Source organism: Sturnira hondurensis, unplaced genomic scaffold (genome assembly GCF_014824575.4).
Source record: "Sturnira hondurensis isolate 20B ecotype Veracruz unplaced genomic scaffold, ASM1482457v3 Scaffold0000396, whole genome shotgun sequence".
Lineage (NCBI taxonomy): Eukaryota > Metazoa > Chordata > Mammalia > Chiroptera > Phyllostomidae > Sturnira > Sturnira hondurensis.
In genome coordinates this window covers 4258325-4278829 of record NW_028073027.1, presented here as the reverse complement: position 1 = coordinate 4278829, position 20505 = coordinate 4258325, and the positions used below count along the sequence as shown (strand labels likewise).

At 36.3% G+C, this 20505-nt stretch overlaps 1 protein-coding gene across 4 annotated transcripts in view; it reads left to right on the top strand.

Annotated features, from left to right (window-relative positions):
* The window catches only part of FGF12 (fibroblast growth factor 12), a 513666-nt gene extending 493817 nt beyond the window's left edge, over positions 1 to 19849 (top strand). For all 4 annotated transcript variants that reach the window (XM_037039936.1, XM_037039945.1, XM_037039927.1 and 1 more), the window contains one exon: positions 15245 to 19849. In XM_037039936.1, the coding sequence (XP_036895831.1) occupies positions 15245 to 15363 (119 nt within the window). In that variant the 3' untranslated portion in view covers positions 15364 to 19849. The remainder of the gene's footprint in view (positions 1 to 15244) is intronic.
* Positions 19850 to 20505: the final 656 nt, after the last annotated feature.

Below are 20505 nucleotides of genomic sequence, written 5' to 3'. Positions count from 1 at the left end.
TAGTATTTTTTTCTGGATGGCCACTTCAGAAAAAATGGGACAACTAGGAGCCTCTGCTTCAACCTGTCATTGTCTTAACTGCAGAATAGCTCTGATTTCCTAATTTTGTCATTGACATTTTTGATTCATTGGCTGTTTTTATTTTTCTTATTTACTGATGCTTTAGGATGATTTTCCTTTTCTAGGAAAAAATAAATTCTATTTTAAATCAGATTTGCTGATGCTCGGATTTGCTTCCAAGGCCCTTTGTCTCTCTGGATTATGGGACTGAACCTTGGGTGTGAAGCATATAGAATGTGAGGAGAATCGCTTCCAAAAACGAGAACAAGAACTGAAATGGTTTCAGATCAAAGACCTTTTAATTGCCTAGAAATTTCTTTGCCTTTTGTCCTAGAGAGCAAGGCTCCCTCTTTTGAACAGTATTACATAACAGCTTTAGACATGCTTGCTTTGTAGTTACTGTTCTACACATATCTCAATTATTGCCTTTTTCAGTTTTCACTCCATTTCTACCAAGGAGATCCTAGTACTATCCCTGTTTTACAAATGTGGAAACTGAAGCACAAAAACATTAAGTAATTATTTTTCAAATCGAGCAGCTGTTAAGTGGCAGAGCCAGGTTTCAAATCCCCTTTTTAAATCTTCAATATTCTTGCTCCCTAGAAATAAAAGACCTTTTAAATCTTTATTGTATTTTTCCTATTACCATTTAGTACCCTTATGCTCCCTCCCCCAGCCATCACCACACTGTTGTCCGTGGCCATGAGTCATTTGTTTCCCTTTTCGCTCAATCCCTCCACCCCCTCACTTCCCCCCACTGCACTAACTCTCCATCTATAAGTCTGTCCCCATTTTCCTTGTTCAGTTTGTTCATTAGATGCCACATATGAAATCAGGTGATATTTGTCTTTCTCTGACCGGCTTATTTCACTTAGCATAATGTTCTCCAGGTCCAGCCATACTGTCGCAAAGGTAAAATTTTCTTTTTTATGGCCATATAGTATTCTATTGTGTGTATGCCCCATAGGTGTTTTATCCACTCATCTACTGATGGACACTTGGGCTGCTTCTATATCTCAGTGACTGGAAACAACACCACAATGAACATAGGGGTGCTTATGTTCGTTCAAAGTAGTGTTTTAGGTTCCTTCAGATATATTCCCAGAAGTGGGATCAGTGAGTCAAAAGGTAGATCCATTTTTAATTTTTTGAGGTAATGTCATACTGCTTTCCACAGTGGCTGCCCCAATCTGCATTCCCAACAACAGTGCAAAAGGGTTTCCCTTTCTCCACATCCTTACTAGCACTTGTTTGTTGATGTATTGATGATAGCTGTTCTGATAGATGTGAGGTGATATTTCATTGTGATTTGAATTTGCATTCCTCTGATGATTAGTGATGTTGAACATCTTCTCATATGTCTATGGACCATCTGTATGTCCTCTTTGGAGAAGTGTCTATTCAGGTTCTTTGCCCATTTTTACTTTGGGTTGTTTTTTGGTGTTGAGTTTTGTAAGTTCTTTTTAAATGCTGGATATTAACCCCTTATCAGATATATCTGTGAATATGTTCTCCCATTCTGTGGGTTGTGTTTTTATTTTGTTGATGATTTCCTTTGTTATGCAAAAACTTTTAAGTTTGATGGAGTCGCATTCATTTATTTTGGCTTTTGTTTCCCTTGCCTGGGGAGATATACCTGATTTTAAAAATTGCTCTGAGCAATGTCCAAGATTTTGCTGCCTATGTTTTCTTCTAGAATTTTTATGGTTTCCAGTCTAACATTTAAGTCTTTGATCCATTTTGAATTTTTATATTCATGGGACCTTCGCACACTTATATTATAACTTACTAGATACACATGAGATTGGTCTGTATTCTTATGCCTCATCAATGCTTTGATATCATTATTGTAATTATAAAACATACCAAATAACTCTCCATGGAGAATTTTATATCATTAAATGATGTTTACTGGTTAGCATTATTATCAGAGATATGTACACTGAGGCATTATTTTTAGGAGAACTTTTTCCTCCCGGCCAGGAGCCCAAAACTCCTGCTGCCATTATTACTGCTACTATTTCTAGTCTTACTACTCCTGTAACAATTTATCAATCTACTATTTGTTAGACAGGTTAAATACGTTATCTAGTTAAACCTTGCAGCAGCCCTGTGTTATTTATTGTCATTTTATAGATGAAGAAACTGATAGTTACAGTAATTGGCCTGTCCAAGTTCACAAGGCTAGATAAATACAAAACTGGGGTTGCAATCCAGGAAGCTTGTTGCTGAGGCCCATGAACCTGACCCCTCTACTGTACTGGCCTTCAGTCTGAAGCAAGCCATGCACGTGCAAACACTCCAAAAAGTTACAGAGAGCAAAGAGGAAATATTGTGCCATGATACAACCTGAATAGTTAGCTGAGTCTATAGCACACAAAATCGAGGCAGTAAGCATGTGTATGATGATATACATTCATATTGGTAGATGATCAGTTATGGTAGATAGGACAGTTATGGGAGTGCCATGGTAAAATCAGGCAAGAAAGAATTAAGAAACATCACTTTTTTGATGAATTTTAACAAGTTTCATCCCCTACTCTATAAAAGAAGAATCAAGACCAGATGATTCCTACAGTTTTTGGCAATGACATTCTGTGGTAGGTTTTATAAGCACTTTATTGTAAAACCATATTCCTTCATGGAACCCAGCATAGGATTTACATATAACAAGATTCTAAACACATTTGCTTTATTGAATTATTGAGTGAATAAAGTACAATTTTATGAGCTATTTCCATAATGAATGGTTTATTACTTTTATTGAAGGGGCGGGTAGAATGTGGGACTTTATTCTTAGCTTAGACTTTTAATTCTAACCATAATTCTTAGCTTAGACTTTTTGATAATACTTTTTTTCCATATGTCAAATATAAAGCATATAACTAGAAGATACTTTTAGAAAAAAATAGAAAATGATAAGTTCATAAGAAGTTGTACTGTTCTTTAACCAGAAAGGCTGTCAATTATTTTTAGTTTTTGAAGGAATTTTTGTAAACCCACAAGCCCACCACTAGTACTGATACCAAACAGAATCAGTACTACAGACAGTAAATATCTTTTCTTTGTGATGGGAACTGGCCCCTAATGGAGGACAGCCAGAGTAGGTTTGTTTTGTTTTTGTTTCTTTATTTCAAACAGCTCTGCTGTTTTTGCAGTGTTGCTGATGATATAATTCTGAACGTCAGGATGCCCCAAATTAAGCTCTGCCAGTTTGAGGATCTTTCAGTCCCACACTGATTGCACTATAACACAGTATTTATCCACCACCCCCTTTCTCTGCACAGCTTCACCCTCCATCCTGTGTTTAGAACACAGGAGGTGTTAATGAGGGGTTGCAGGAGCATCTTATTCACACAGATGGATGGACTCAATACTTACTACCCATTACTACGTGCATTGTACTTAAACCTCCACTTACACGCGTCCCCTCCCCTGGAATTTAAGACAACAGTGCAGCCTTCACAACTCTCAGTTTTACCCTTTAGAGCATTGTTCACGCCACAGATGAGTAACTCCCTACATTTAAATTGTCTTGGTGGTGACCTCCCCCTTTAGCTTCAGATACAGCAGCCAACTACTCTTTTACAAAGAACAAGATAAAATCTCCTTGTTGCCTCCTTCCTACTTCAGGTAGCTCATTACGTACCTTTTGCACAGTGGTTGGTATTCAGAATCCAGTTTCTTCCCTCTGAAAAGAATGTGTGCCCTTTCTAAAGATTTAAGCATCAGCAACTTAATTCCGGAGAAAAAAGTAGGTTTCCAAAATAAAACTAGTAAATATCAATTGAGAGTCATTGCTATAGAAGTTATTAACCCTGGAATAAAAGAACATTTACCCCTTTCTACCAATTTATTTTCTGGTGGAAAGACAGCGCTAAAACACACACACACACGTGTAAACACAAGGCAACCAATGTATGTCAGAGCCATCTGAAGAGTTCATAAATGCTACAAATTCTCAGAACAAACCCCCAAAGTGTCTGTTTTACTTACTTATGACCTAGGAATCAACAGGATTAAAAAATTGTTCAAGTGATTCTAATGGCAACCAGGTTTGAGACTCAGTGTTCTCAACTGAATTTGTTGTTTCTAGGCACGCTTTGGTCAAATCTGGGCATTGGCAAATATTAAATTATTATGATCAATATATTGGACTTAGCTTAATTCACTCTAGAATAATTGACACTCTGACACCATGAAATTAAATATATTAACCATGTTACAATTTGACATTTTCTACCACTATTAAGATGGGTGCCTGTTAGTGCTGGTTAAATTATCATTTGAAATTAGTAGAGACAATGCCAATTATTTTACTAAATTGATCACTAAGAAAGTGCAACCTAATAAAAATGAAGTAATCATGAAGAAGTAAATGTCTAATTCTTCTGATAAAAGTTTTGCCTATGATTTCCTTAGTACTTTCAAGAAATTAATCTACTTTCTTTAACCTCAGTAACCTCTGAAGATAAAGTCAACAATAAATTCCTTGCCCTGGCCGCATAGCTCACTTGATTGGAGAGTTGCTCCGAGAACCTGGACTGGGGTGCGGGTTCAGTCCTCAGCCGGGCACTCTGGGAAGCCACTAGTGGATGTTTCTCTCTCACATCGATGCTTCGCTCTCTCCTTCCTCTCTCTCTAAAATCAATAGATTTACCTGTAAGGTCTCTTTTGAGGAATCCGCTGACAGTCTGATGGGTGGAAAGAAGTATTCCAAGTCATGAAATCCAAAGACCTACAGCCAAGATTGCTTTATCCAGCAAAGTTTTCATTTAGAATGGAAGGACAGATAAAGTGCTTCTCAGATAAGGTCAAGTTCAAGGAGTTCATCATCACCAAGCCCTTATTATATGAAATGCTAAAGGGACTTATATAAAAAAAGAAGATGAAAAATATGAACAGTGAAAGGACAGCAAACTCACAGTTATCAACAACCACACCTAAAACAAAAGCAAACCAAGAGGACAGCTAGATCAGGAGTGGAACCATAGAAATGAAGAACACATGGAGGGTTAGCAACAGGGGGGTGGGGAGGGGGAGAAGGAGGGAGAAGACACAGAAAATAGCATAGATGGTAGGTAGAAAATAGATAGGGGGAGGGCGAGAATAGTAGGGGAAATATAGAATCTAAAGAACTTGAGACGTGGTTATAAACTAAGGGTGGGAGAATGGTGGAGGAGGGAGTGTGCGGGTGGAGGGGAATGAAGGGGGGGAATAGAACAACTGTAATGGTATAATCAATAAAATATATATATTAAAATAAAAAAAAATAAATCTTAAACAAAATCAATAGATTTATAAAATGTGTAAAATATAGACAATAATAGTAAATTCCATTTGTTTCATAGGAATAGTACGAAGATTAGACATTATGAGAAAGTTGGATTTCTAACATCTGTCAGATCAGTGAAAAGTGCCTTTTATTTTCCCTTGGAAATTGGACATCGTGTTATTGTGCTGTGTACTGGACAAATGCTGTGAAGGGTGACTTTGACTGAGGGATGAGAAACAATGAAAATTGAATTTGGAGCAAAAAAATAACGGTACAAATGAGGAGTCCTGGGGTAAAGCTTCAGTCGGAAGGACACCGATGGCAAACTGATTTTGATATTTTTGTTTCAAGTAACTAGAAAGATAACTATATGGTTTGTTTTCCAAAATCTCTTTTGGGGCCCAATCATACTAAATGACAGAGACAGAAAAATGGAGCAAAAAATTACCTCTGATGCCACTGATCGTTTTAATTACAGAACAGGCAATGAATAGGTGCAACCACGTCTCCTCCGTCTTTTGAGTTTGGCACCTCTGCCAGCCTGTGCCGTCTTCTGTCCCCCAACCATTGTAACTCCTTGGAAACAGCTATTTCCTGCCTTTGACTTCAGTCTTTCATAAAATGCTCCCACCTCTCCCCCCACCTCCTTCTACCATCTCTCTCTCTCCTACACACAACTAGCACTTCTGATCTCTTTCTAAATGAACAGTTTTTTTTTGTTCACAGTGTCTCCTGATTCTTTATAATAAATATTTGCAGCACACTGGGTAGATTTTTTTGACAATACATAGCTTCTGAACCAGCACTTAAAATTCTTCTACGGTTTCAAAGGGATTCCATGTGACATCAACTAAGGTGTGACATTTGCTTCATGTTAATTGCCCACACCCTTCCATGATCTGCTATTAAGACAATTAAGTATCTTTAATGGTACATTAATTGAGAGAGCAATCTAACCTTTCCACTCCTTGAAAATTATAGAGGGCCAAGGAATATTTTGTTTTATTGGTGATAATTGAAAGATTAGTCAAATTTTATTACTTTTCTTATGAAAATTGATACAGGATGGAACTTCTTTATAGAATATCTCTTATGAGCTTTATTAGAAACTGGAGATAAAGTGTCTCCATTTGGAAAACAAAGTTTGTCAACAATGATCACCCTCCACACAGGGTTTCCAACTCTCCATTGCAGGGCAGGGTTGCCACTCAGCCATTTACAACTAGTTTGCCCCATCACTACCAGAACGGTCAAAATTTAAGTGATTTGCAAGAAGCCTGGAGTAATATAAAAGTAGTAATTAGTAGCCGGTGTATTACTTTATATTTCATTTGCATGGCTCATTGTTATTTTCAACATGCTTCCATAGCCAGAGTATCATTGGATAGTCACTAACACTTTGGGAGTATGCATGTTAAGGTTACCATTATCAGTAGGGACTGGGAGGAGGGAGAATGAGGGGAAAAGTTACAGGGAACAGGAAGCATTACTGGTAGGCCAAAATAGACAGGAGGAGGTTAAGAATAGTATAAGAATGAAGAAGCCAAAGAATTTATATGCATAGTCCATGGACATGAACAAAGGTGGGGGGCTGCTGGTGGGAGGGTAGTACAAGGCAGAGGTGGATAAAAAATGAGGGGAGAAAAATGAGATAGCCGTAATAGCATAATCAATAAAATATACTTAAAATGTAAAAAATAAATATATAACCATAACACCAAAAATACCCAGATTACCATTTTAAACCTGAAGATTTTAAACCTGAAGAAACCAGGTTTAAGAGAATTTAAATAACTCACCTAGGTCTATACATCTAGAAAGGCAAAACTGGGACCAGAGCTGTTACCTCCCTCAAACGCTGCTCAGCACCCAGTATGCTGCTGTATGAAGTTGGCCATCACCTTGTAACACAAGGTCAGTAGTGACCTGACATGAGTGATTTCCGTGACGGCGATGGGGAGCAAATCTAATTAAAGTGGATTCACGATATCAGAGGAGCTACGTAAAAGAAGAAAGTGATTCTGGATGACAGTTTTGAGCAGGTCTGTTTGAAAGGGAAGGAGAGAAATGGGATGTTCAAAAGCTGGTAGTTACCTAGGGGAGTTTGCTTGTTTAATGTTTTAGGGTCCTTTATAGTAATCGTAGTGTATATAAATTGCAGATATAAAATAAATGCTCCATTAATATTAGCTACACTTATGAAGCAGCTGTTACTTAAGAGAGTGTCCACAGAATGGTACCTGGCTGTTGGTTTATTATAGTTGCCTGAGTTATAAATAATAGCAACTCCTGAGAGTTCATTTATTCAGACTTTTAAGAAAAGCATTATTTTAATTTAGGTTTTCCAAGAGACATTTTTGAAAACTGAAATAAAAGTGCTTGTTGAATGCTAAAAGTTGCAAACAGGGAATCAGAACTATCATAATGGCAAGGGATGCCTGCATGTTCTAATCACAGCAGTTGCCACAGAGGCACCACTGAAAAGAGTATAAAGGGAAAACACTAAACGGAAAGCCTGCCTTGGAAAGACCCGTAGCTGATGTTACAAAGAGGGGATGGATTTTATTTTTAACGAGCCTTCAAAGCCCAGCAATATACAATAGCACAATCCTGCATTTAAAACTAAAGCAAAAAATAGAGCAAATACCGAATATTGTTACAAAGTTGGTAGCTTGTGGTCCTGTTATGACCCAGTGTAGCATTTTGTCTGTGATACCAGGACTGAAAGGCTCGCTATAGAGATATGGCCAGTGCATCTCAGGCAGCTGTGAAAATAGCAACCTTTGTTATGTTAAATCATGAGGTAACTGGTGTCCACCATATAGATATGTTCTGCTCACATTAAAGGGTTGAACTGGGGATTTCTATTGAATGTTATGTGTTAAAATAATATATGATGTGGGCTGTTATTAAAAACCTACGCTTACTTTGTGTCGGAAAATGAGGAAGAATACTTTCTCATCAAATCTCTCTGCTTCATTTTTACTCTGAGAGCTGAGATGAATTCCTTGGCTTCAATATACTATAGATCAAGAAAAGTCAAAACATGAATAAAAAAAATATCCAGAAGAGGAGGAGGAGAATGAGGATGAGGAAGAAAAGGAGGAGGAGAAGGAGGCGCTTGGGGAAGAAGATGAAGAGCTCAAAACATATATCAGAATAGATAAAAAATAGGAAGAAAACTTGTTTTTAAAAGCCTACTAAAACCAAACAGAAATGCTTCCTGTTACAGAACATTATCTTCTTTTACCTCTTATCTAAAACTATTATGATACCACATGTGTTAGAGGAATAGTGACATTTATCTAAAAAATGTGCCAGGTTGAAAAAAACAGAAAGTATGTTTTTCCTACATCAAAGAGGGAAGAGGGCAAGAAACGTGATCAGGGGCAACCCAGAAGGGCCAGAGGAAAGAGCGGTAACATAGTTAGTCTTCAGGTATTGCATCATCAGGACACTGAATATTCTTAAAATTTGTCAGAGAATTGGATAAAGTGAAATATGAAACACCGTTAGAAATTAGTTCCATCCCAAGAGCTAGCATTAAATCACGCCCACTGAATATAAAATTCATACCAAAGACAGGATTAGATAGTAACATTGTAAGTCGGCTACATCAGAGGATTTGTTTCCAGTTGTTAAATGGGTAGTGGTGCTGAATCTGAGTTTCTGTTTAATAGGATTGGGGAGCTGGAAGGACAAAAAAATAGGGAGTTGGGGTTTGGGTTATTTTTTTTAAATTTTATTCCCAGTCTGAAAAGTACTCATCATCAAATGCAACCAGAATACGAAGCTTGGCTCTTTTAGCTGGAGTGGACCAGAATGCATGAAACACAGGGAATGAGAAGAACGTACTCAAGAACAAGATATTTAAAAAAAATTCTAGAGACTTCTAAAGTAAAGTAAATCGATTCCTTATGAAATAATAGCTTATTATAATGGAAAGTGAGAGAAACCCCACTTCTTAAATATCATCATACTTTGAACTACTGTACATCAAGAGACTGGGGTTCTTTGCAATTACTAATAGGGTCCTGATTATTAGGAAGAGAAAAATTTAATCTTGCATGGGATAGGAATGATTTGAGAAGCACAAATTCAAAGTGTACAATCCATGTAACTACTGAACGAAGATCAGAACCTAGACAGCAACCTGGACATGCTCCTTAAAGATTTCCCCCAATTGTTCAGTAGTATAGGATTGAAAACTAATACCAGAATTTCAGATTCTTACTATGAGTTGTGTAACATTGTGATTAGTGTTTACTGTGCAGTAAAGTATGTTATTTTCACCTGTGGGACAAGTGAAAATAACATGTGTTACTTTGATTTATCATGTGTTGTTCAGTTTTACATGCTAAATTAAGCACTGCACAGAATAAAAAGATAACACTTCTCAACATGTTGATATCTTGACCAAGTGAACCCCACCTTTCCATTTCAGTCAGAACTATGGTTCTTGGGGTATATTAAGTATTTTACCATTAAACAAGCAGCAATGCCTCAGCTAGGTTTGTTTCTTAAACATGAGACTGTGTCCACATGGTGTCAGAACAGCTAATGAAGGTTTCAAATGCTGCCGGCCTTTTCTTAGGGAATTTATGCAGTAAGATTCAGGTTGACTGATTCTTCTTGACTAATCTGACTGCTTGTATTCAAGTTATGTAAACACAGTTAGACATTTTTCTAGATAAAGAAATTGAATAAATAGAGTTTCCCCTATACACTCGTATACTTGATGGACATATTATTAACTCTGCGTTCACTATCCAATTCAGGCTGATATAGATCATAATCATGGCTTAAATGGTCTAGCCAGAAAGTCAGGAGGTCTGACCCAAATTAGGCCTGTCAGTCCTCACCACCTCTCTATTTCACCACATTCTTCAGCCAGTCACTGTTTTTCTTACACAAGCAGCATCTCATCCTTTTTATTAGATCATCCATCTCTCTAATCCTCTGTATCTTGCAAGGCTAAGGCAACATCAGTAGCTTGTTTATGTGCTACTTTCCATTCAACTCTCTGCCTAGGTCCTCTCTACCCTTTGGTTTGTGTGCACACCTGTGATCTCTTAGCTTTGAGCTCCTTGAGGGCAGGAACCAAGAGGTCATTTCTTGCAGCTGACACAGAATCAGGCAGTTGCCTGGTACAAAGTAAATAATCACTTGTTCATAGAATAAATGGACACATTTGTGCTTGAACACATTCATTTTTGGCTATTAGTTAGGAAAGAGTAATTGAAATTTGAAAAGAAAAAATGAAAAGCCAATCATAGGATGAAAGTGATGCATGATTCGTTAAGCCAAGTAAAAAGGATCAGTAGATGTGTTGTGAACCAGTTCATCCTATCAAAGGGATCGAAGACACTGTCAATGAAAATTAAGGATTAGGTTGTAACAAAGAATAAAAAGCGTTTATTTGAGCAAAAGGTTGCGCTCCAGGAGGCACGGATTCAGGTAGGGACTGAAATGGTGCTCCAGAGAAGAGAGGCAAGGTTTGTGAAAGCAAAAACAAGTGCAGCTGCCATTTAAGTCCTTGATGCAAAAGAAGGATGTGGCTCATTTAACAAGGATTGGTTATATCCAATATGTGACTAAAGGATACAGAGACGTAGGTGCTGTTCCCATTTAGGCCGTTGTTGTAAATGAATGATGCTGGTTGCTGAAAGGATTGGCTCCTTTCAGAGTACAGATTGTAAATGGTCTGGCTCCCGAGGTAAGGAGGAATTTAAATCTGTGATGAGGTTTCGTGATTAGCCTAAAGGTCCAAGCGTTCATGAGTGGGACCTGCATACAGCAAGATCCTTTCTAGCCTTCTGGCTTCGTTTTAGTTCCCTCGACAGAAATGACTGTATATTGGCACTCTTCATTCATGACACCCTGCTTCTTCTAAGTCTACATGTGGAGGTCAGGTCCAACCTGGTCAGGAAGTTTCCTCAACTAACCTCCCCATCAAATAGTAATTTATAGCTTTAGATCTAATCAAAGCATGTCTCTTCCACAGAACAGCAGATTCTTCTAGGACAGCACTATCTAACAGAAATAATATGAGCTATATGTGTAATTTTAAATTTTCCAGTAATCATTTTTAAATATGGGAAATGCATTTTAATAATATATTTAACTCAATATATCCAAAGTATTATTGTTTCAATATATAATCAGTACAAAACATTATGACAAAGATGTTTTATTTTTCTGTGTGATCTTTAAAATTTAGTGCTTATTTTATACTTACAGTGCATCTGAATTAGGACTAGCCAAATTTTAAGTGCTCAGTAATCACATATGGCTAAATGGATACTGTATCAGGCCGTGTACTCTTAAGATGTTCTTTCTCATCAGATTCTGCTATCCTCTCTTCAACCCTTCACTCCTTCAATTACATCTCAACTATTTCTTTCTTAGCACAACTTACAGTCGTAAGCCCCTACTCCTGACTAATATTTTGAGAATTTGTGATTGTTGGGCCTCCCCATACAAATGGGACACCCCTCTCTTCAATAGTCACTTCTTTGTATATAGTTTATACTCAGATCACCTGTTACTGTGTGTGTGATTTTTTTAAAAAAACTATGTGTAATTATTTATTAGGTTGTATAAAATGTGTACAACATAATATTTACCATTTTAAGTGTACATTTCAGTGCCATTGTTACTGAACAGCAAGCAGAGTCCTGTAGCCCGCTGCCACCCTCTAGGCAAAATTCCAGAGGCAAAGATTTGGAGATAAAGGAAGGGAGTCTTTATGTAAAAGCTACAGAATTTTGGAATGGCAGCTTCCCACGTGCCATAGTCACTTAAACCCATCAATCAAGGCTAAGCTCTTAGACTCTTTGTTTAAAAGCTTTAATCACTTAAGCCTAGCAATTAAGGTTAATGTCTAGTTTTTAGTTTGATGAGATCCCAGTTGTTTATTCTTTCCTTTATATATATAGGCAACTAATTGTTGACAAAGGAACCAGAAATGTATCATGGAGAAAAGAGAGCCTCTTCAATAGATGGTGCTCAGGGAAAATGAAAAGCCACATGCAAAAAAAGAGGAACTAGACTGTTATCTGACACCATACACAAAGGTTTATTCACTACAGATCAAAGACTTAATCATTAGACCTGGAACAATAAAATATACAGAAGAAAACATAGGTACTAATTGTATGAACCTTGTTCTCAGAGATGATTTTATGAATTTGACCCCAAATTCAAGAGAAATAAAAGCAAGAATAAATGAATGGACTACACCAAATTTAAAAGTTACTTCACAGCAAAAGAAACCATAACAACAGCAACAAAAAAGACAGTTAACAAATGGAAGGTTTTTGCAAACAATATATCTGATAAGGGGTTAATACTCAAAATATATGAAAAGTTTATACAGCTCCGCAACAACAAAATGAACAATCTAATTAAAAAATTATCAGAGGACCTGAAAAGATACTTTTCTCAGAAAAACCTGCCGATGGCCACCAGATACATGAAAAGATGCTTAACTTTACTAGCTATAAGGAAAATGCAAATCAAAACCAGAAGATGCCACCTCACTTAAGTTGTTAGAATGTCTATTATCAGTACATCAAGAAATAACAAGTGTTGGGGGCGAATGTGGGAATGAAGGAACGCTCATACTCTATTGGTAGGAATGGAAGCTGGCAGAATGGAAAACAGTATGAAGGGTCCTCAAAAAATTAAGGATAAGTTGCCAGGTGACCCAGCAATCCCTCTTCTGGGTATCTGCCTCAAAATTTTGAAAACACTTATTTGTAAAGATATATGTACCCTATGTTCATTGCAACATTATTCATGGTAGTTAAGACATGGAAACAACTAAGTGCCTTGGATGACTGAAGATGTGGTTCATATATAAAATGAAATACTACTCAGCTGCAAGAAAGATGAAATACTGCTTTGGTGACAATGAAGAAAGATTCTTAGAGTATTGTGCACATCAAAATAAGTCAGATGGAAAGGAACAGGGACTGCATGATGCCACTCATATATGGAATGCAAAACAAGGCAACAAATGAACAAACAAAAAACTGATAGACGCAGACAATAGTACAATAGTAGGGTGGTTACCAGATGCGAATGGGTGTGGGAAGAAGTTGAAGCGGTTAAAGGGGGTCAAATACCTGGTGACAGAAGGACACTAGATGTTGTGTGATGAGCACACAATGTAATATACAAGTGATATGGAGTTGTACATTTGAAAGTTATATAATCTTACTAATGGACGTCTCTGAATAGTATACATAATAGTTTTGCATGGTGTGCTTATCAGGCATATTTGTACGTATATTGTTTACTACCCAAAGTGTAGTTTGGGTTTTACCAGCATTAGCATCACCTGGCAGCTTATTACACATGCAGAATCTCAAATCCACCACAGACCTTTTGGGTCAGAATGTGCATTTTTAATAGCAGGTGATTCAAATGCACATTAACATTTAAGAAGTTCTACTACTGAATGCCTCTGAAGAAATCTGTCTCCTCATCACGAAACTAGTCTGAGGAGAGTCTTTTTGTATCTTAGTTTTCTTAATCTAGTATTGAATTTAGAATGCCTTTAACCAAAACAAGTTATCACTATGTTCTCTAAAATGTGTTATTCAAAATTCTCATGAAAAGATTAGCTCTTTCATTTTCTTAAACATCTTTGAATGCATACAATGTGCTAGGCATTTCATCCTCATAGAAGTGCTATTTCTAAATGAAAATGTGTCTACGTTTAGAGATAGAAATTGGCTGAGCAACCATGTGGACCCAGGCAGCATGGCTCCCAAATTGGTGTCTTACCTACCACATTACATCTGTTCAGTCACAGCCATTCTCAGGTCTCAAGTACCAGTGCAAAGCCTAAAGGAAGATGCTATTTGGTTAGAAATAACAAGTGTGAAAAATTCAGACTAACAATGCATTGTAATGAGGGTTCATTACATGGAGGGACTTAACTGTATGTTTCTAAGTCAAGGATAAAAATAACCCCAGATATTTAAGTGAAATGTCTCATATGCCATTCTACTCTCACATGTCTATCTCACAACAGTGTAATGAGTTGTTTTAATGTACTCAATGTGCTGATAGAGTGTATTTTACAATAATAACAATGACTTGAAAAACAGTGTTCTTTCTGTAGAATAATATAACAGCAGCCATGATAATCTACAAATGACTGAGCTTCAGAGCCAGATAAACAATGGAAGATAAAACAAACTCTTTGTGTAGATATGAACTGAAACAACGTGGTTGCATAATCGCTTTTCCTGTTGCCTAATAGCTAAGAAGCCATGGACTGTGTTCATTACCTTAGGTGAAGGAAATCTGGAGTAATGGAGAAATTGGGAGATTTTTTTTATTGTTTTATGCCTTCTCTCCTCTATGTATGTAGGATATTTTATGTTGGAATATTCTTATGTAGGATATTCTGAAAATGGACAATAAATATTTCAATTTACCACAATGTCACTTACAGTGAGGTCACAGTGAGGTTAGCTTAGAAACATGCATATAAGGACTTTTTTTCTATCCAAACTGAATTACAGATTATGGACTAAAAAACAAAATATCTTTTTCTGTCTATTAAGTGTTATACCCTTAATGTCTCTTCTAAGCCTAGATGAAAATCCCATTATAGAGGTTAATAGACAGTAAAGATGGAAGCCTTATCTATAAGAGAACAGAAACCATTCATATATATCTGCAGTTGAAGAAGACATAGGCTGTTGTACTGATACAACTGGAGGAGGATCATGTGTATCCATTCAATATATTATTAGGTTAAAACTTGTTTTTGTTGCGGGGAGAAGAACTTGTGATACGAGTTCAAAACAGTAACTCTAATTTGACATGTTTATTGAGACCAAATTGATGTCTACAATTATGATAAGTAATTATTGCCATTTTGCTTTCCAGTGTGTATGTACAGAGAGCCATCACTACATGAAATTGGAGAAAAACAAGGGCGTTCGAGGAAAAGCTCTGGAACACCAACCATGAACGGAGGCAAAGTCGTGAATCAAGATTCAACATAGCTGAGATCTCCTCCCTCTGTCCCTCTCTCATCCCTTCCCTTTCTCTCCCCACCCTCCTTTACCCATTTCCTTCCAATAAATCCACCCAAGGAGAGAAAAATAAAATGGCAATGCAGGACCTAGTGGCTCCCCCAATCTTCCTTTGTGTAGGACAGGAAAATTGAACCAAAGCTCTCCTGTTGCAGTGTGGTAGAAAATGCACATGCACAAACATTAGCACACATATAAGCAAGGGTAAAATAGATCGAGACTCCACAAACATTGAAGTAAATTGCACAATTAACAGAGGGCTAATTGTAATGAAGACGTAACTGTGATAAAGATGAAATAAAGTTATTACCTTAAAGAAAAGGGTTTTGGAGAATTGAACTTACAAATTGATGTAATACCCTAAAAAGCTTAAGCTCTGGACAATGCTGTGATGAGTGCTTTGTTTTGATTTTGTATTTGCTTTAGGCATCTGAAATTAACACATGATTACATCCTGTTTTCAGGATTTCTTTAAAACTGTGATACTGAACATTTATTTATAGATTTTTCTGATGCCTCCAAAATAAATAACAAGGAATCATTAAACATCAAGTTGAATCTAATGGTATTAGCAGACTTAATTCCTTCATAAAAAGAGTTTTAGATTCTCCTAAGAGAATGTCATATTTTTACGAAAGGTATTAACTTAGGATCTCTCTTTTTTTTAGTAAATTAGATAAAACTTTTTTGTAAGGCTGGAGTAACTTTTCGGATTTTTTTTTTTTTTCGCTATTACCATGCCTGGGCAGTGATGTACAATTTATGTGTTCTTACTGTTTGGTCTGATTTTTAACTTTGTGGACACCTTTGAGAGTGTAGGTGCATGTCCAGTTGTCTTAGAGTTTTTTTACCATCTCTTGCAGCAGGAAAGAAGGAAGAGGTGTTTATCGAAGAAAATATACCATAGAAAATTGGTCAGAGCAAATTGTTTCTGGCTTTGTAACTTACCAGAGTTTTATGTGTACAGCATTTTCCAAACTCTGCCATGATGTTGGGAGGCAGGGCTGTGAATTTCCTAATTTACTATCTTATGAAGCAGGTGGCTTGTTTGTTACTATATATCCTCATTTATATGTCTGGGTGACAATAAATGTGTCTCCTAAAACACAGGAGGGTACTTGTAATAGACTGGATTTTCACGGGCGTAGAGAAACAATATGGAATTAACAGCCACACTTTCAACAAACAGTTATGAGAGAAGCTTAAAGTAGAATAAAAAAGAAAGAAAACTCAGTGTAAGACTAGGCAAATGCGTCATTAGGAATAATGAAGTATTAGAAAAATATTAGAGAAGAAAGGAACATTATTCAATTACCTTGGAAATAGATCCTCTTAGTCCTACAAATCAGGTATGGTGTAGAGACATCCAAATGAAAACAACAAAACAGAGTGTTAAAAATGTATGCAGATTTATGGATGTTATCAATGAGGAGACTTAGCATGTTACTTCTCCTATAACTCTCCTGTCCAGCATGTACTGTTCCAAATCTGACTCCCTAAAATATATACACTTTGCAAAAGCTCTAGGTCCTCACTTCAATGACCTTGCCATTGGTTGCTGTATTCAAGGTCACTGTAGTTTCTCTCACTCAACACAATCATTATTCTCCAATAGTGGTTTGTGTACTTCACCGAGTATTCTATTTATGTTATCAGGAGGTCAGCGGGAAACAAAATGGAAGAATTTACCTGATCAATTGCCAAGAAGGAAAGTAATGTACCTAGCCAAGGATTTTGAACATAAATTTTCAAAAATAATTTTTAACCAAAATATTTGGAGAGTAACAAACAAATACATTTAATTTTTTTAAAAAGGAATGTTGCTCTTCTAGGAAAAGAATGCCCTTATTAAAAAAATCTGATTGTATTTCTCCTTGTCACTCTTGATTCGACTGGATTATAAACATACCTGTCACTTCCAGGACCAAACAAATCCCAAGCACAAAGCCTTATTTTCTTTGAAGAAATAAAAGGAGGCTTCTACAAAGTGGGTCACAGGCTCGTGCAGCATGAAATAACATGAGCATTTGTGGGGATACATACACACACATGTATACACTCACCACAAACTCATCAGGAACACACAAAAATGGACAGTTTCACAGAGTGTTATCCATTACACTGATGGCTTCATGATGTTTAACCCAGTTAAATATTATGAAAAATGTGATAGAGATAAGAATCTCCAGCAACATCCTTCCCTCTATTTTCAGTGGCTGTTCGTTTGTTATCTGGTCACATTTGCCTCCATCCTGACAGCAGTTAGGAAGTAAAGTTCTAACTACCCAATTTGTATATTTTTTCTCTATGTCATTTAAGCAAATGTTCACCACAGGCAAATGTTTGGGTATTTGCTTTGTCTTAGTCACAATTAATTTCAGAGAATAAGTTGGAAACCTCATATTACTTTTACGCATTACCTGAAAAAAACTGGTTTGGAGCAGAGGTGAACATTTGCTTACCTGTTGCTTACTTTATGAGCACATGAAACCTGTAATAGAAAAATGTCAGTATTCACAGTGTAAGTTTTTAAAAAATTGGCAAATTAGCTTCCTCCAAAAATATGAGCCAGTTAAATAGTTCATTTTTCAGGTTTATTCCAAGTAAAAGAGTTATTTACTTTCATATTTATTGTTCCAATTTCTGGGTCTCAATTCATCCATCATTTATTCTCCTATAAGTGAACTAAACTGTTATAAATAAAAAATAATAATTCATTGAGGCATTGTCAGGAGAAATACGACTTCTACTAAAGCTTTGTAATTGGCTATGCATGTACAAGTTAAGACATTTATTCTGAGAGTCCTAATTGTAACATGTTTCAAAATCAGTGAGCTTAAGAATGAGAAAAAAAAAAACGTCTGAGTCTCCACAAAATAGTTTTGTGGTCAATATACCTAACTTTGTCTTTAAGCCAGAAGTTTGAGGTATAGACACAAAAGGGTGCTGGATTCAGCAATGAATTCGCTAATTCAGCAATGGTTGTGCCTCGGGAAACTGGAAGACAGCAAGAGAACCTATTCTTGGTCACAGTAATGGTTTAGGTTTCGAATTTCACATGTGAATTTTGGAGCACACTTCTAGCCATGATGAACTGGCCCCATGAAGAGACGTCAACTTGATGCACACTGTGATGCTTGATCAAGGACCGCTCTGTAATCCAGAGAGTTTTTTAGATGAATCCTAGAAAACAGCAATGCTGCAGACAGGTGTTGTATATAGATTGGTGGTCTTTGGTTGCACTAGCAAGAGATGAGAGCATTAAGACAAACCGAAAGGATCAAGAATGGCTTAATGTGAACTGAAACTTTGAAGGTCCTAACTTAGGACTGCTGATTCTTGGTGAAGAATCACGACTACATCAACAGGAAATTTTTTTAAAACACAGACCCAGGAATAGCAAATCTACTATCCACTTTCATGACTTAATCTACAAGGCCTTGCTCCATGATGGGTTTTCATGAAGTCGCTTCATTTCATCTGCACCAGGTGAAACACATTCAAACAGAAAATGCCCCACTCATTTTAATATCATAAAAGGCTGAGATTATTTCTCTGTCATAAATTGTAAATAGCATTTTTTAAAAATCAGAATAACATTTAAAATGGTGGATTGTTCTACAAATATAAATGTGTATATATACCTATGCTTCTGAAATAAGGATATATTATATAGAGTTTTTATTTGATTTGTGGTATTTAGTCATAGGTAATAAAAAATAAAGAGACTTGAATGTAAAACTTTATATATAAATGTATATTTCTAATGATAGTAGAAATTGCCACTTTGTAATAAAAGAAGAAGCAGGTGGGAACAATAATCAAAGCACATGCCCCTTGGGAACTTCAGTGCTTCTGAATCCCCTCTTTGATTCAGAGCCAACTATTTTTTTATTTCTAAAAAGCTACCTTGAAAACCTATCCTTCCTGAAACAGGCTCCATGATAAGTCCTAGCAAATTGAAAATCTATGAGTGAGAACTGGAAAAAGATGTTCAATGCTGATCTTTACTTCCCACAACTTTTCCTGAATCCCAAGTTAAATGTATAATATTTGGAATATAAAGTGAGTGAAAATTGGTCATGTTCAGAGATGATATATTGAATTTCAGGAACATTGCAGAAGCAAAAATATATTTAACATTGTGGTAATAGCATAAAGTAATGTCATAAAATTGCATCATTCGATGTTTTATTAGTTGGAAAGGATGAGTTGATGCTTCTTTGTCTTCGCTCCAAGCACAACCTGAAAAGACAGTGGCATTCATTTCATTTAAAGTTGTTCAAAAGTCCAGACTATACTCCCATGACTAGAATTGGTACTAGCTCCATTATAAGGTTCAATGTTACACTCTTAAGAAATTACTGACACTGAAATGTTTAATAAATATGTTGTATGAGAAACTGAACAAATTCATGTTTTGTTTTCGCATTAAAGCTCAGATTATTCAAATCATTGCTTTTTGAGATCAGATTTGTAAAGTGTTTATACATCAAACCTTCCTGAATTAAAAAGCAGTTAAAATCTTGAGATGCTCATGCATGTACACAAAATACTTGCACTTTCTTTTTTTACATTAAATTTCTTTGGGAAGTGTCTCTCCTTTTTGTTTTTTAAATTCGTTTATCCTGTAATGTGTCACTGAAGAAGTGCCATGCCTTATAAGGTCAAAAATGGATTTATAGGTGGGTAATAAGTCAAAAATATATGAACATAGCAATCAAAACTAAAAGTTAGTTTCTAAATATGAAACTACTTGTAAACCTGATATTTCACTTTCTAGGATTAAGAACTAGAGCCATTCATTTATTCTTAAGTTATCACATGGAAGCTCAGTTGAGTTTAGGGGTTATAAACAAAATTATAGTCTCAAAAAATCCAAGAAAGGCAGAAACATAAATAAATAGTGAAGACTCAGAAGTAAGTGTTATAATAAGTGTGTTACTAAGATTTTGAATACAGCTGATGGTGCAACAATGAAACTAGAGGGAATACAGGGGCTGAGAAAGGTTAGCTCTTACTGAGTAATAAGAGACAAGAAGGGGCCCTCAGGAGAGGAAATAGGTTGGAGGAAAGTTATGAAGATGAATGGCATGACTTACGCAGCAAATA